Source organism: Daphnia pulex, chromosome 8 (genome assembly GCF_021134715.1).
Source record: "Daphnia pulex isolate KAP4 chromosome 8, ASM2113471v1".
Classification (NCBI taxonomy): Eukaryota; Metazoa; Arthropoda; class Branchiopoda; order Diplostraca; family Daphniidae; genus Daphnia; species Daphnia pulex.
The window spans coordinates 12,200,774-12,215,855 of record NC_060024.1 but is presented as its reverse complement, the minus strand read 5'-3'; the positions used below and the strand labels follow the sequence as shown (position 1 = coordinate 12,215,855).

General features: G+C 42.6%; 1 protein-coding gene across 3 annotated transcripts; it reads right to left on the bottom strand.

Annotated features, from left to right (window-relative positions):
• Nucleotides 1-1,725: 1,725 nt before the first annotated feature.
• Nucleotides 1,726-15,031, bottom strand: LOC124199965 (homeobox protein abdominal-B-like). Of its 3 annotated transcripts, XM_046596037.1 has the most exons (5): nucleotides 13,473-15,031; nucleotides 13,035-13,395; nucleotides 9,071-9,824; nucleotides 5,106-6,295; nucleotides 1,726-3,732 (listed from the first exon to the last, which is right to left on the bottom strand). In XM_046596037.1, the coding sequence occupies exons 4-5, from the start codon at nucleotides 6,136-6,138 to the stop codon at nucleotides 3,308-3,310; spliced, it is 1,458 nt and encodes a 485-aa protein (XP_046451993.1). In that variant the 5' UTR covers nucleotides 6,139-6,295; nucleotides 9,071-9,824; nucleotides 13,035-13,395; nucleotides 13,473-15,031; the 3' UTR covers nucleotides 1,726-3,307. The 3 variants fall into 3 exon arrangements, with proteins under 3 accessions (XP_046451993.1, XP_046451994.1, XP_046451995.1); XM_046596038.1 differs by lacking the exons at nucleotides 13,035-13,395; nucleotides 13,473-15,031 and having other exon boundaries at nucleotides 9,071-10,181; XM_046596039.1 differs by lacking the exons at nucleotides 9,071-9,824; nucleotides 13,035-13,395; nucleotides 13,473-15,031 and adding an exon at nucleotides 8,332-8,983.
• Between the last annotated feature and the right edge of the window lie 51 nt (nucleotides 15,032-15,082).

Here is a 15,082-nt window from a genome sequence, read left to right as displayed (position 1 = left end):
GAACACGGTCTTTCATAATCGAGCCCCAACTCTCGCTTACATCCTCTCTCAACCGCACAGTTATCTAATTAATCCGACTATCTACTCCTTCTACTTCTACTTGTTCGATTTCAACGTTATTTTCTTTCCACACGAATAGAAGGAAACGACGGAGAAGAGAAACCCATTGAAGAGCGACGGGAGTCTCGAATTGCTCACTGGAGCTCCTGATGATTCCTCGGCCTGAAAAAAGCCGCAAAACCGCGTACCTAGAGTAGTCGCCTGCGTCATTACGACACTCTTACACACTCTGTACATGTGTGTGTGTGTGTAAAAAGCACTTTTTGAAATGCTGTCGTTTTATGATCATTTTCCACCAGAGGCAGGAGCTAGCGAGGGGTACGGTGGCACAACCCTTCAAAAGGTGTTCACGTTCCCATGGCGACTATACACACGTTCACGTACTACAAACACGATGATTGAAATCGATTGCGCTTAGAGGTGGGTACATAATAAGCGTCTGTGGTTGTGTCGATGGAACAAGAAGAACCGATAACCAGGGAGCAGGAACCCCTTTTTCTCTAAACCGAAAAGAATTCCGATGGTGAAATGAATTGAAACGTGTGTTTTTGGCACCGAGAAAATTGAGTCAGAAAACCACGATCGAATGAAACAACACGAAACTTTTTTGTATTTTGTTTTTTCTTCTCCTTATTGTGTGGGTAGTAGTCGCGGGGTATTTTGTTTTTCTTTCTTGGTTTTGTCGGAGTATAAAGAAGAAGACGGAAAAATAATAAAAATTCTAAAAAAAAAGACAAAATTGGGTGTTTGTTTTGAAATGACAACCATTTCTCCTTCTCCCTTAAATCTCTCTCCCGACAGCAAAATTTTTCTTAAATACAATCACACACACAGTTGAGAACCAAAAATCATAACAGCTCTTACGGGGTTCATAAGAGAGAGAGAGAGAGAAAAAATTGAATATAGGAAGATATTTTTTTGAATTTTTTGTTTTTCAAATGAAAAGGAACAAACAAACATTGACATCACACGATTTGAAAGCCAAACAAATTAAAATTAACAAATCGTGTGGGGATATAATTGTGTGTGAACAGACAAAAAACAAAATTCACGCATATTTTTTTCATATCAACGAGATGACAATCAATATCGGGGCCATAATTAATTTACTTTATTAATTATTTTAATAATAGATAAAGTTTGGGGGCGCTAACTGATTACATAATCTGAGAAAGAAATTGTGTGTGTGTGTGTGTGTCGTGAAATGAAAACAAAATAAACGAAAACAACGAGACAAAAACATTTTTTTCTGTTTTTTTCTTTTTCATCGGGACATTTCACAGTTTAGAGAGAGAGAAGGTAATAATAATAATAGAATGACACAAGGAAAAGTTGTTTTTTCTTCTTCTTCTCCTCCACTCCGAGAAAACGAGCAGAGAAGAGAGAACATTATTAAGGAGGATTTTCTTTTTCTAGTCAACTCATCACCGAGTTATACAGGGGGGGGGGGACACATAACTTGTTTAAATTCCGCGCTCATTTTCAATTTCCCCTCTCTATTTTTGCGTGTGTTTTGTTTTGGGTTTTTGCCATTTCCATATCAACATGTGAAGCATTTTTTGTGTGTCGTGTTTTGCAGCAAGTGCTTGTCTACAAATTATCTTTGGCGAATGTCTGTCAATCTTATTTTTTTTTTTCGTGTAAAAAAAAACACCAACAAAAACAGAAATGATAAGTTTTACATTCATTTTGATGTACACACACATTCACGTAACTAATACACGCAAATACAGACACGCGTAGATTTTAATTCAAACAAAATTTCCAAAGAAAATTGAATAATAATCGAAACACATTGGGAGATTCCTCTTCACCGGTACAAAAGAGAACCGAATCAAATAAGTTTTGAGTGAATTTCCACATTTTTTGTTTGTCTTGTAAAAGTAACACGCACACGCACAAAAAAACAATTCAAAGCAAAAAAAATGAGAAAAAATAAAAAAAGAACAATTGCCGATTTTTGAACGAAAAATCGTGCGGCGTTTGTAACCCCACACGATTCCCCCCATTTCAATTCTTTTTTTGAGCAGCGAACTTAATTAAAAACCACGAGAGAAATACCTCCCACCCGATAGAGAGAAAAAAAAGGGGAAAAATAATAATTCGGATAATTTGAGTTGATGTGAGTTTTGTGGTTCACTGCAAAAGGGACCCCCAAAAAATAAAAAAAAAATGTTTTCTGGGTGTTGAAAACATTCCACTGGGATTCTCTCCTCCGTCTTTGGGATTGTCATTGGGGAGGTACTTTGATGAGTTTAGAGTGGGGGGGGATGAACCGGTGAAAAATGGGGCTGAAAGATGGGGGGAAAACTTAAAAGAAAAATTTTATGGTTTCGTCCGCGTTTTGCTCCAACGGTCGGGACTCGGTCACCGACACACACGTACACACACACACACTCACACAAATCTTTATAATAGTAATAATAGAGAAATAGAGTATAGCGGACTACAAACAGAGAAAAGACACACACACACACGCGGGGGGATAATATTTTTTCATCAGGTAAAAAGGTAAAAAATAATAAACAAACAGAAAAGATGCCCAAAAAACGAAAAACCTTACCGATAAAAGTAGGAGGAGGGGATAACGAGAAGAAGAAGAAGAAAACGTGGGATGAAAAATAACATTCTTGGGCTTTCAGCTACCTATAGGAACACTACCTGAGGTGTATATATACACTCATCATTATCATCATCATCATCAACTCTCTTTTTTTATCTTTGAGAGAGTTGAAGAAGAAGGAGAGAGAGAGGAGAATATGGTAGTTCAAAAGTAAAAAGAGTATATAAAATGAATGCAGAGATTAAATTTTGAGAGAGAGAAAAACTACACTGATCAATAACCGGCGACAATTGCAACACGCACAAATTAAAACCAAAAAAAGAAAAAATTTGTTGAAATCAAACAAAAAACAAACACGATAAAAAGAAATGAGAGGGGGACCAAAGGAAAAAAATAAAATAAAACGTTTAATAATATTTAGCAAGGTGAAAAAAGAAAAGGAAAGTTTTTTTTTTTTTCTATAACGAGGTAGCGCCTATTAAAAAAGTGTCTAAAATAATTCGGGAGATAAAAAAAAAATAGAAACAATTGTTTTGTTTTTTTCCCTTTTTTGTTGAAACAACAGACGACAAGTCCATTTTTCTGCGTCTTTGATTCTCCGCAAGCCTTATAAAGACCTTGTGTGTGTGCTTTTCACAAGAGTAGAAATTGGTTGTTGTTGTCTGTGGCGGATGAGGGATGGCGTCACTTGGCCGAGCAAATGTTGTGAACGCCGTTGTGGACAACGGGCCCGATGGGTCCGGCGTGATGGTGGTGGTGACCGTCGGGCGGGCCGTGATGATGATGATGGTGATGATGGCTGCTGTTGTGATGGGCATTGGCGTTAGCATTAGCATTGCCTCCGCCGCTGTTGTTGCTGCTGTTGCCACCGGCCTGTTGCCTCTGGCTGTTCTTCTTGTTCTTCATCCGCCGGTTCTGGAACCAGATCTTGACTTGACGCTCCGTCAGGTTGAGATTGCGCGCCAGCTCCCAGCGTTTCTGCTTGGAAACGTAGGCGTTGAACAGGAACTCCTTTTCCAGCTCCAGCGTCTGGAATTTCGAGTAAGGTTTCCGCTTCTTGCGCACCGTCACTTGGCCCGTCCATTCCAGCGGATTCGGCCCTAAAGAACCTGGCGAAATAAATAAATAAATAATAAGAATAAGATTTCCATGAACGAAAATAAAGACATCGTGAGAAATATATAGGCAGGGACGAAATGAACAATTTTTTGAAGGGGTTTCGTAGCTCAAGGGGGTGAGAGGGTTAAAAACATGCGCCGGATTCTTTATGACGAGGAAAAAAGGGGGATCCTACCATCTAGCTAGCAAGAGCTAGACGTGTATGGTAATGGCGAAAAGAGAAGAGTACAAGAACTTTTTTTTTCCCCATTTTTCTTCCCCCTCTTGGTTGATGAGAGCCAATAGTCTTTCACCTCGGTGAGTTAAGTTACCAAGGAAAAACAGAAACTTTTCTTTCAACCCAACCCGCCCCCGTCAAATCACATCTGGTCTAAACCTTTTTTCTTTCTTAACTTTTCTTTTCAACAGTTTTGTTTCCGATGTATATATCCACCGATTGTTTCACTCTAGAACATATAGTCGCAGGTACTTTAACCTCGATTGAAATATCACTTTGACTTTTTCATCCAGCACTCTCTCCCTCCCACCAAGTACCTGAGGAATTCTTCTCTCTCCCCTTTCGTTTCAGACTTGCGGCTCTTGTCTTCTAAACCCAACAATGCACTCAACATAATACAGCTCCTTTTCTATCTCTTAATCTCAAAAGATTTCGGGGGATTTAGTTATATATTTCAGAAGAAGAAAAACAAGTCGACTCTGTTGCTTGAAAGATATGATTTGTGTCTATTACACACGGCCGTGTCGAATGAGGAAATCAATGGACAAGCTCTGAACAGAATCGACTGAATGCAATCGATAAATAGTCGTTTATTTGAGAGCTGGAGGGGAGAGACGGTAAGTGAAGCAACCCCTCAATGTTTGTCGCTTCCCCCCCCCCCCCACCCTATATGTGCTGGGCGAACGTAAGTAAAGAAGAAGAAGCTTTTTGGCGTCCCTCCAGAGCCTCCCCCTCGTCACTGTCGGTCTGGCAGGCACTTGTGATGCAACGATTCGAAGAAAAAAGGAAGCGTTTGTATATATGTACACCCGGCGCCATAGTTTTCTACAATATATACTGTGCGTAGTATGAGAAACGACGTCAACGACGACGACATCATTGAGCTCCTAATATTATCGGACCAACCGACTCCATCTAGTGAGCGGTGTGGATCGGATATGAGAAACATCGATAGGCCCTTTTGGCCTTCATCGACGACAAGTATTATATGAATGAGGGGAGTGCCATTTCTACTCTACTGGAACTTCCCATTACTGTTGCACAAGAGTGGGGTGGGGAGAAAAAGGGCCGTCTATTCACACACAAAACACTCTCAACTTCTGTCAGCCCACTTTGCAATTGGTTGTGGAATTGAAAGAAACTTACCAGGGCCGTAGACGCTTGGCGGCATGCCATCGGGACCGGGTCCGTAGCCTCGCAGTCCGGCGTAACTGTCGTGGGTGAAGCCGCAGGCGGCGGCGGCAGCGGCGTCCATGGCGCCGCGACGAGCTTCGTGAGCTTCGGCGGCCAGATAACCGGCCACCGACACAGGTACGCCCATTCCAGGTTGTCCAGGAGTCGGACCGAGTCCTGGATGCCCGTGAGGTTCGGGAACGCGTCCGCCGTATCCGGCGTAACCGCACCAAGCGGCTTGGGCGTTGAACTGGGCGTTGGCAGCGGCCGCTTCGGCCGAGGTGGGGAGACCGGCTGAAGGTCCTTGACCGGCAGCGGCGGCCGCCGCGGCCGCCCCGTATTTGCCGTAGTCGCTGGGCCAGAAACTGAGCGCCGCTTTGGCCCGATCGGCGCCGTAATAGGCGGCTGCAGCTGCTGCGGCCATTCCGTCGCGTACCAACGAACTGGGACTGTACGACTGAGGATCGAACGAGCCGGCCGAATGACCCTGGACGTCACCAACGCTGTACGGCCAAGGCTGGGCTCTTAGTAGACTGCTGGTTCCGCTCGAGTCGCCGTTGATTCCACCTCCTCCGCCGCCTCCGCCGCTGCCTCCGCCTCCTCCGCTGTTTGGATCGTGATGAGAATGAGTCACGTGATGATGGGTGTGATGTCCCGGATAGGATGAGGCTCCGGGACCGGCCGCTGTCTGACCGACCGCCAGTCTTTTAGCCGGAATGTGCAACGGACCGGAACTTCCGCCGCTCGAACTGCCACCACCGGCAGACGGTGAGAGTTGGTGATTCGGATTAGGATCGTCTTGTTCTCCTCGGACGTTTCCGTTGGTGGACGAAGCTGGACCTACTGACGCTGACGCTTGTTGTTGTTGCTGCTGCTGTTGCTGTTGCTGCTGCTGTTGTTGTTGTTGCTGTTGTTGTTGTTGAGCTGCTGACGCAATCGCTGATCGTCGGTGCTGATCAGCTGCCGACCCCACCACCGGACTATCGTCGTAGAGCGAACCGTTCATCGTCGTCCTCGGCCGACAGTGCGGCTCAAGGACATGATTCCACGGCGACGATGCCGGAATCGCTGAGAGAAGCGCTGGATGAGCCTTGGCTGCCGTTTTGACGTCCGGGCGCTAAGCTGCTGATCATCGAGCGACCAACTTCCTTTTCTTCTCTTTTCTAAAAAAATTAATGAAAAACAAAATAAAAAAGGAAATTAAATTAAACGTTTACGTCTGTGTATAATGAATTCTGAATGGAAGAAGGTAGTATATAGTAGGAAGAAATCATAAAGAGCGATTTTATGACGACTATTCTCTTCACGTCTAAACAGATTGTGTCATAACGACGTAACAATCCAATAAAAAATAAAAAGGGAAAAAACAAGTGAGAGCAGCAGATTCAAGAAGAAAAAAAGAGTTTCGGAAACCTGTCGGCGGCAACCCCCTTCTAGTTTTTATTGCATTTCGTCGCACACTTTTCGAGAGGAACCCCAAAAAATCTCGTCATAAAAGAAAGGGGGGGACAGTACACGCGTCAAGCCGAAAAAAGAGAAAAAGTACATGTAATAGTTGTTTAAAAAGAGACACAAGAAAGAGCAGCCAGATAACTCTACTGTATAAAGAGATGGTGCAAGTATTATTTCAAAATGGCCCTAAACTTTTATGGCAACTCTTTTGCCTCTTCCCCCGGAGACTCTTAATAGCATATTGTATACTAACCCCTTTTTGCTTCCCCCCCTAGTTTTTCTTTTTTCAAAGTTGGCCTCTCTTGGTTAACGTACCCCCTTCACTGTTATAAACTCCTCGTAGGCCTCATTCTCTCTCTTTTTTTTTAAGTCTTATAACAAAAGAGTGTTCAATATACACGTCATATAAAATGAACCCCCTCTTTCCAAATGCGGCAAAGGAAAAAATTTTGTTTAAAAGTTCGAATTTTTTGGCTTATCAATTGTTTGAATTAAAATTCGTTTACGAATTAAAAATATTGGATCGAAAAAAATTCACCAAAGTGAAGGAAATGTTTTTTTTTGGTTGAAGGGGAAACCGAAAAGAGTTGGAAAATGCCCGAGGGTCTGAAGTAAAAGAGAAGAACCCACCACAGGTTTTCCCCTTGTGGAGAGAGGTCCGTGTGCTCGCCACCGTTCCTCAACACTGATTGGACCAGGCTGTTGGTCGGCGAGACCCAGTCACGTGACCGCCCTCTTTCTCCTTCTACCAGTCGATTATCATTAAGGAAACACCGAAAGAACTGAAGAAAGAAAAAAATAAGAAGAGTCCGACTCAACTTGACGTTTCCTGTGTGTGCGGGTGACTGTTGTCGCGCCATTAAAAAATCGCTCGTGTGGCTATCGGCGTTAACGAAAGACCTTTCCTTTCTTTCTTTTAAACCTTCTGGCTGATTTTCAAACCCAATTGACGTTCGTTGCCCAAAATAGCAGAAATAAGACTGGCGCCTTTTAAGACCGACTAGAATGGGGGGGGGGATCTCATTACCCTATTATATGCATACAGGAAGAAGATTAAAAAGTCTCTGATCTGGAGTTGATTGAGGGAAAGAAAACTTTGTTCATCGGGTTACGATCAAGGATCCTCCTTCTTTGACCTGGCCCAACTTTTTCTCATGAACCTCGCACCTGTCTTCCCTCCTATTTTGAATGATAGCGACTCGGGTGTTAAAATTTCAAAAACAAAATTACACAATTTCCAAACGGCGATCCCGCCGAGTCTCAGAATCGCCGCCCGCCACACACACCTTTTTCACTCCGCCCTCCCACAGCAAAACAACTTTTTGTATAGATCCTATGATGAAACATTTTGACGTAGGAGCCGACAAAAGAGGCTCCACACTACGACACAATATCCCCCCTCCTGATGGGTTATACAATTTTTCTTCTTTTTATCAAAATGCGTGAAGTAAATCAACTGGCTCAAAAAAGTATTACCGTTTCCGTGGTTATTTCGGTAAACATTTCAATGCCTTAAAAATATTTAACAGTCTCCTAATGAATTCAACAAACAATAACGATAAAAAAAAGCTAAACAAAAATAAACGTTTTTTTCTTTTCTTTCTGGAATGGTGAAGAAAATGAGTTGGAACGAAAAATGAATTTTTTTTTTCACGGTCAATATTATGTGTCGATATAATTTTTTTTTTTTTTGTTGAAAAGTAGATTCCATAAAAAAAGAAGTAGAAAATATAAAAAGAGATAAAACCTTAGACTCCCGAACTGCGATAATAACAAGACTGGCCGAAAAATTGTTCCAGTCTTGCATTGGTGCGTATAGACGGAGTAAAAAGTAGACACGGTGGATCGACTCTGCGGCTAAGAAAGAAGAAAAAAAAAGTTCTTTTCTCAAACGCAAAAAGAGACGAAGAAGGAATGAAGAGAGAAAGAGAGAGAGAAAATGTTATATCTTATAATGTAACGGGTTCGTCGCGCCAGGAGTCTGAGCTGCTCTCTCGCGGTCTCCGCCCGTTCGCCCGCCCGACCCCTTTTTCTCTTGTGTGGGGTGTAAGGAGCCGAGTGCTCTGCCCCTCAAGGAGAAGGGGGGAGAGACCGCCGTCGTGTGACCGCCGGGAGAAAAAGAAAGAAAAAAAGAACGAACTGAAAGGAAAGAAAATTCTCGTTTTTTTTTTTTCAACTAGGAATGAACGCACAGATCCATCTAGCGGCGGACGATTCCCGCAGCTACCCATTCTGGGACTTGGTGCCGTGTTAACCGACTCACGACCCTACCAACTTTTTTTTCTTCGGTTTTTAACCAAAGTCCCGAACTTTGGAAAAACCGGCGCAACACTTTCCGTTTTTAAATTTTCCCGATCGAATTTTGAAATTTGGCGGTTCCCAAAATTTGACGGCCTAGAATTTGTTTAAATTTCTAACTCTCAAGTGTGTCCATAAATTAGTTTGAAAAAAAAAAACTTGTTGAAAAGAAGAGTAGAAAAACTTGCCTTTGGATCCTGGAGAAGACGGGGGGAAAAATTGAATTCGAGAGTTGGATTCGACGATATTTTTCTTCCGTTTTTCAAATCGCCCGTGCAGTTGTGATTCCGAAATTGCGATTTTTCGTGTTCACTCTCGAAAAATCGTTCACGGCTGAACGCAAGTAGAAGCTCAGCAGTCCACAAAACGCCTTCTTTTTTTCTTGGAGCCAAAATATTGAAGAGAAATCGTGAAAGTCCTCCTCACTCGGTCGATCGGTTTCAAAATTATTTTTTTTTCCCGCAACAATAATTCAATCGGGAAAATAAAAAAGTGTCTCAACAACAACAAAACGACGATTAAGTATCTGCACTATTTTGCGCGGCCGGTTCACAGTCGACACGAAATATGTTTCTAAATGTTCTTTTCCAACCAAACAAATAAAAGTGTGTCGAATGTGAAATTGAACGTCACTCGGTAGAAGACACAAGAGTCACTATGTCGGACGACGGGAGATGCGAGACGGGACGAAACGTGCTGCCGAGCCCGACGGACGGACAGAACTTTGTGTGCGTGTTGTGTGTGTGTGTGCAAGAAGGAGCTCCGCGCACGCGAAAAGTCTAACGTCAGTCGAGAGAGTAAAGTCGGACCGAGAATGCCGCCTTGGCTTTCGATGCCGCAGCTCCTGGTGCCTTGAGAGGGGCTGGGCAGGAGGAGCTCCGTCCAAAAAGTGGGAGGGAGGATATTCTCCTATACTTCTTCCAGTCTGGGTATATCTGCCGTCTGGTGGAGAGAAGAAAACGAAAAAATAAAAGGGGAAAAAAGAATATTTTTTTTTTCTTTTCTCCAACACGGAGTCGGCGCGGCTCTTTTCTCCTCACTGTTACGTGCGACTACTACCCACACTACGGGTATATACACTCCTAAGACTCGGCGGGGGGGAGGCCGGGCTTGGTAACGCGCAAAGCCCGGCCCACTTTTTGTTTTCCCCTTTTTTTCTTCTTCTTCTTGTGCTTTTCACCTCCCAAAAATCCACCCTCTCTCCTCTTCACTCTGTGCTCGACTCGGGAATTTTTCGACGGAGAAACTCTCCGACACCCATGCCCACTCCATCTAACGGCGTTGAATCAAACTCTGGAAATGTGTATATACCGTGAAACGGGAGAAATAATCGCAATTCGATTCTTGAACGAAACACACATTTGATAATTCGAGTCATTTACATTCAGTTAGGAGCCAAATTAGGATCTAATAAAAACGAGGGGTGAAGAGAAAAAGGGGTCTAGAAGAAAGGGGGGTCTCGCTGGTTTCGGTGTCATCGTTTCGATTTTATATTTTATATTGGCTCCTTAAAAAAAAACTAACCCAAGACGATAAAAAAAATAGAGGGGGTTTTCTATTAGGTAAGAAAAAGGGGTGAAAAAGATAGAAGCCCCCCTGGTCAACTGGTAGAGATAAACACAACACACACACGGACTCGGGGTAGGAAATTTCCTTTAGTTTTATGGCGCGATGAAACCAAACTTCCACGGCACACCATAAAGACCAGAAGGCTCACACATACAAGAAAAGAAGCATTTCTTCTCTCTCCTTTTTTTTCCAATAAATATTATAACAGCTTCAAATGATATACCCCCAAACGAGAGAGAAACTAACCTTTGGCCAGCCTCTGACTGACTTCTTCAACTCTTTTTTTCTTTTTCCTCCTCCTGCAAAAAAAAAACTAACTAACTAACTGTTAGGAGGGGGGAAACGTATTTCATGATCTTTTATAGCGAGACCTGAAAACCTGTGTTCACCTTCACCTTCTTGAAAGAAAAAAAAAGCTAATTGGACGGCACCGTTTCGACGACAGCGACTCAAAACACCGGACCCCAAGTAGCTTCGAAAAAAAAACTTAAACTTCTTTTTTAAATTAAAATAAAAGTCGTCCCGTGGAGTTTTTCTATTCCGACATGATTTCTCTTTTTTTTTTTTTTTTTTGGTACACTGAAAAACTGTCGACATGCGCACAACTGCAGAGCGTGTATAACCGGTTTTTCTAAGTCTCTTTTGTGTAAGTTATCTTCTTCCCTCGGTTTGGGGTAACTATTGCTCTATACTTTTATAGGTTGTTACACTACTACACACTAGATCCTTTTGCTCTCTCTTTGGGTGTGGGATCCCCCCTGCATTTTTCGCTCTCGCTAGGCCTATCTATTTTGAGTCCGGCAGCAGATATTGCACGTATACATTTTTTCCCCAACTGATTCGTGCTTACAAATTCAGTGAACCGCATTTTATTCCCCGATTTTTTCGACGTGGGATATTAAAAACATCAAAAAAGTGGCGCGCTCAATCGTGAGAAAAAGAAATTGACGACACTTTTGGATTATCTTCTTCTTCTTTTTTTAGCGACGAAAGAACTTGGAGTAGTAGTAGAATTTTTTCGAATTTTTTAAAAAACTTAACCGCAGTGCGGACGCGCGTCCTCCTTCTTAACTTTTACGATTTTTTCAATTTCGTGTAGGTTCGTGCGCTAGTGAACGCGCAGGATGAATTATATATTTTTCAACCAAAAACGAAAGAAAGAAAGAAAAGAAAAAAAATTATTTTAATAACTTATAATTTCCCCGCCGGCCGCCTCCCCCCTATATCCTCTGCTTCTTTTTGTACGTACTACACCTCCTGCCAGCGTGAGTCTAGCCGCGCGGCGGCCCTCCGGTTACTTCTTCTTTGGTGCCGTAATTACCAACGTCTCCGCAGGGAGTCGCGAGTGAAGGAAAGGAAAAAGAGAAAAACAAAATAAGGGCGAGTGAGAAAGAAGAGAGAAGCTCCCGAGGGAGGAAAAAAAGGAGGTGGTAAGAAGGTACCGCCCCAGACGTCAGATTATGCGGCTCGTCGGCCAGGTAAACTAACCAATGACGAGGGTGAAACTCGACCTGTACAACAAAGGCTAGGGCGAACAGTCTAACCCCCTCTTCCCCATCTGCTGTGAATTTTTCTTCTTTTTAACCCCCTGGAACAAGAAGATATTCCCTCGACCGAATTTCTTAGAAGCGATCGGCCGAAAAGGGATGCCAGCATTTGCATACGCTATATACTGCTGCTCGTGTATCAACAAGGTCGTCAAAATCGACAGTAAACATAAAAAAATGTACAAAAAAAAATATATATATATACGGTGCCATTAAACGAAAGACAACTTGTTTAACTATCTCGTTAAGAGTCTCGCCATGACTTAACGGAAAAAAATTTCCTCTCTCTCTCCCACTCGGCTGTGGCGTTTACCTTTTTGTCACCAGCAATTAACACCTCGGCGCTCGTATACGCATTACAACTCAATTATAACCTACCTACCCAGTCGGCTGGTGTTCGTAATATTAACAAAAGTTAATACGTTTCTTTTATTTTATTTCTTTTTATTTCCCGTCGTTATCGTATAAATACTGTCCTATCCCGTAGTATATATACGTGTTCTTATTAAGGAGTCGGTGGGAGTGAGTTCGGTGTTCCTATCCGCGATTAGGAAAAAGAAAAACTCAACGAATGCCGACGCGGCCTTTTTATGTATTCTTTTCTCGTTTCTGCGTCATTTCCAACCGACTAGTGGAAATGATGATAATAATAATCATAAAAAAAGGTAAGAAAATTACCGGCGTATGAGGTGGAAGCGGGAAAGAGTCGGAACAAGGAGCCAAATTGAGATGTCTCTTTTTTTGAAAAAAAAAAAAAACTTCAAATATTCCTCTGGTTTTTATTGGATCTTACGAGCGGGTTTTACCTGATCTCACAAGGGGCAGAGAACAAACTCAAACACCCGAAAAATCGACCGTAAAAGAAAAAAAGGAAAAAAGCGAAACTGAGAGCGACCTTGTACCGTAATCATAAAAATTCAAAAGAAGAACTTGGAGGCCTCGTTATAATACTGTTTGAATCGACGCTACGTGAGTTCTATACCAGTCCGAAAACCCCATATAAAGAGAATTCAAAAAGAAAGTGTTTAGAGCTTACCTTGAATTGCGACGATCCTTTTCGGTGGACACATCCAAATCCGGAAAAAAATTTCAAATTCTTCTCACTGTAATTATCGCGATGTACTTTTTTGACGTCTGACAACGACACTGAATGGACGTCAACTCTTGAGATGGGTGGGCCGGACGTTTCGTTAGCGCTCATCGACCAAATGTAACCAACTGCCTCCTTCTTCTTCTTTCTTTTTTGAGGCCAGAAGGGGGGAGAAAAAAGGTTTTTCTCCTCTCTCTGTGTGTGTGTCTTGTTTTTCCTTCCCTCATTGAAGCGCATCCGCGAAACTAAACAAACACAAACGCACGTACGTACACACAGACACAGACACACACACACGCAAGGGACCCTGTAATAAAAAATAAAAAATTTCGGGCGCCGACTTTCAGAGACCAGAAAAGGAAGGAAAAAGCAGCACAAACTTACTGCTGCTGCTGCTGCTGTTTAGTTCTTCTTCTTCTTCTGACCTTCTCTCTCTTCTACCACCACCACCACCTCCTCTTGACGGGCTTCTCTGCTTATACGACACATTAAAGCGCTTATTTTATGCTTTAACGAGCTCATAAAGGAATTTTTAGCGATTTCTGCGGTCTGAACAACGCCCGACGACGGAGCGCGTATGTGTGTCGGCGGTGGTAGGAGCCCAGGAGCAGCGGTAGCGGCGGCTCCATAACCTTAGCTGTAAAATTAATGAACACCACTATGTTGTGATTAGGCTGGATGATTTCATCTTTTTTCTCTCCTTTTTCCTACTCGTTTCAATTCTTTTCAAAAAAGGGGAAAAAAATAAAAATTTCGAAAAATAAAAAAATACAAACTTGGAAATTTCTTAACTAGACAATAAAATTGAGCACGGAAAAGAATTTCCTTCTTTTTGAAAAGAAACAAGAAAATTGGGAATGACAGCAGGCCTTTTGCTTGCATGTGTCCTAGCAGCGTCTGTGTGTGAATGTGTATGTATACAGAGAAGAGGAAGAACCCTGTCGGCGTGGACGCACAAAGAGAAGCACAAGGATAACACAAGGCCTCTGAATTCAGTCTTACCAATTGGGTAGAAATTTTTTTTGAAAATCCCAACTTAAAATACCAATACGAATTTCGAAGTTGCACACAATAGTTGGACACATTTATAAAATGGCGTTTCAGTTATGAATTTTGAAAGAAATGTTCGGTAGAAACGGGAAGAAGGGTATTGCGAACCGGAGGGGAAATGGTTTGTTTGTTGTGATTGCTGCTGAGCCAAGTCGAACAGGCTCGAATCGGGCCATCATAGAGAAGAAAATAAAAAAAAGAAAAACAAGTATGTAGAAGAGAAAAGAAACAGAGAGAAAAACCATAGGGGCCTGCTGCTGGGTGGCTGTTTACGGCTGTTTAGGGGTCGTGTTATGTGCCCATCAAGTATAAAATGACCACTTTGACTCAACTATTAAAAGGTGATCGTGTTTTGACACGGGGCCCGCCCAAGCTCGCGCTCCCTTCCACTGCCCGGCGATTGCGGCCGGTTGTCTCTTAAAGACACTTGAAGAAAAGCCGCCGCCGCTATTGTAATCTACTGTCAAATGGCGTCCTTAAGTCAATTCATTGGCCGTTTTAAAAAACACTCGTCGTCACTAGATTGCCAGAAATCTCTCTCCCACTGTACCACCTTCTTCTTCTTCTTCCTCCCAACGTTATTTCCCGTCGCCCACCAACACCCCTGCTATGTTAACGGGCCATTCTGTTAGTCATCGACTGAAGATGATTTACTAGACGGGCCGTAAAACGATCCCTCACATGATTCTTTTACGATGCCCCTCGTAAGAGAATCGCATAAACTGCATCGTTCTGATGCCTCTCCGTGATTGCTTCATTTACCTAGCTGTCAAAAAGAAAACAATCAAAAAGTAAGAAAATGACGTCACAAAGTTGACGCGTTTCCATTCCAAACGATCCTTTTTCGTGGAAGTAAAAACATGTTGTTGTTGTTTTCGCGAATCAGGAAAGATTAGAAATAATAATAATAAAAAAAAGTTGAAGAAAAAGAAATACATCACCAT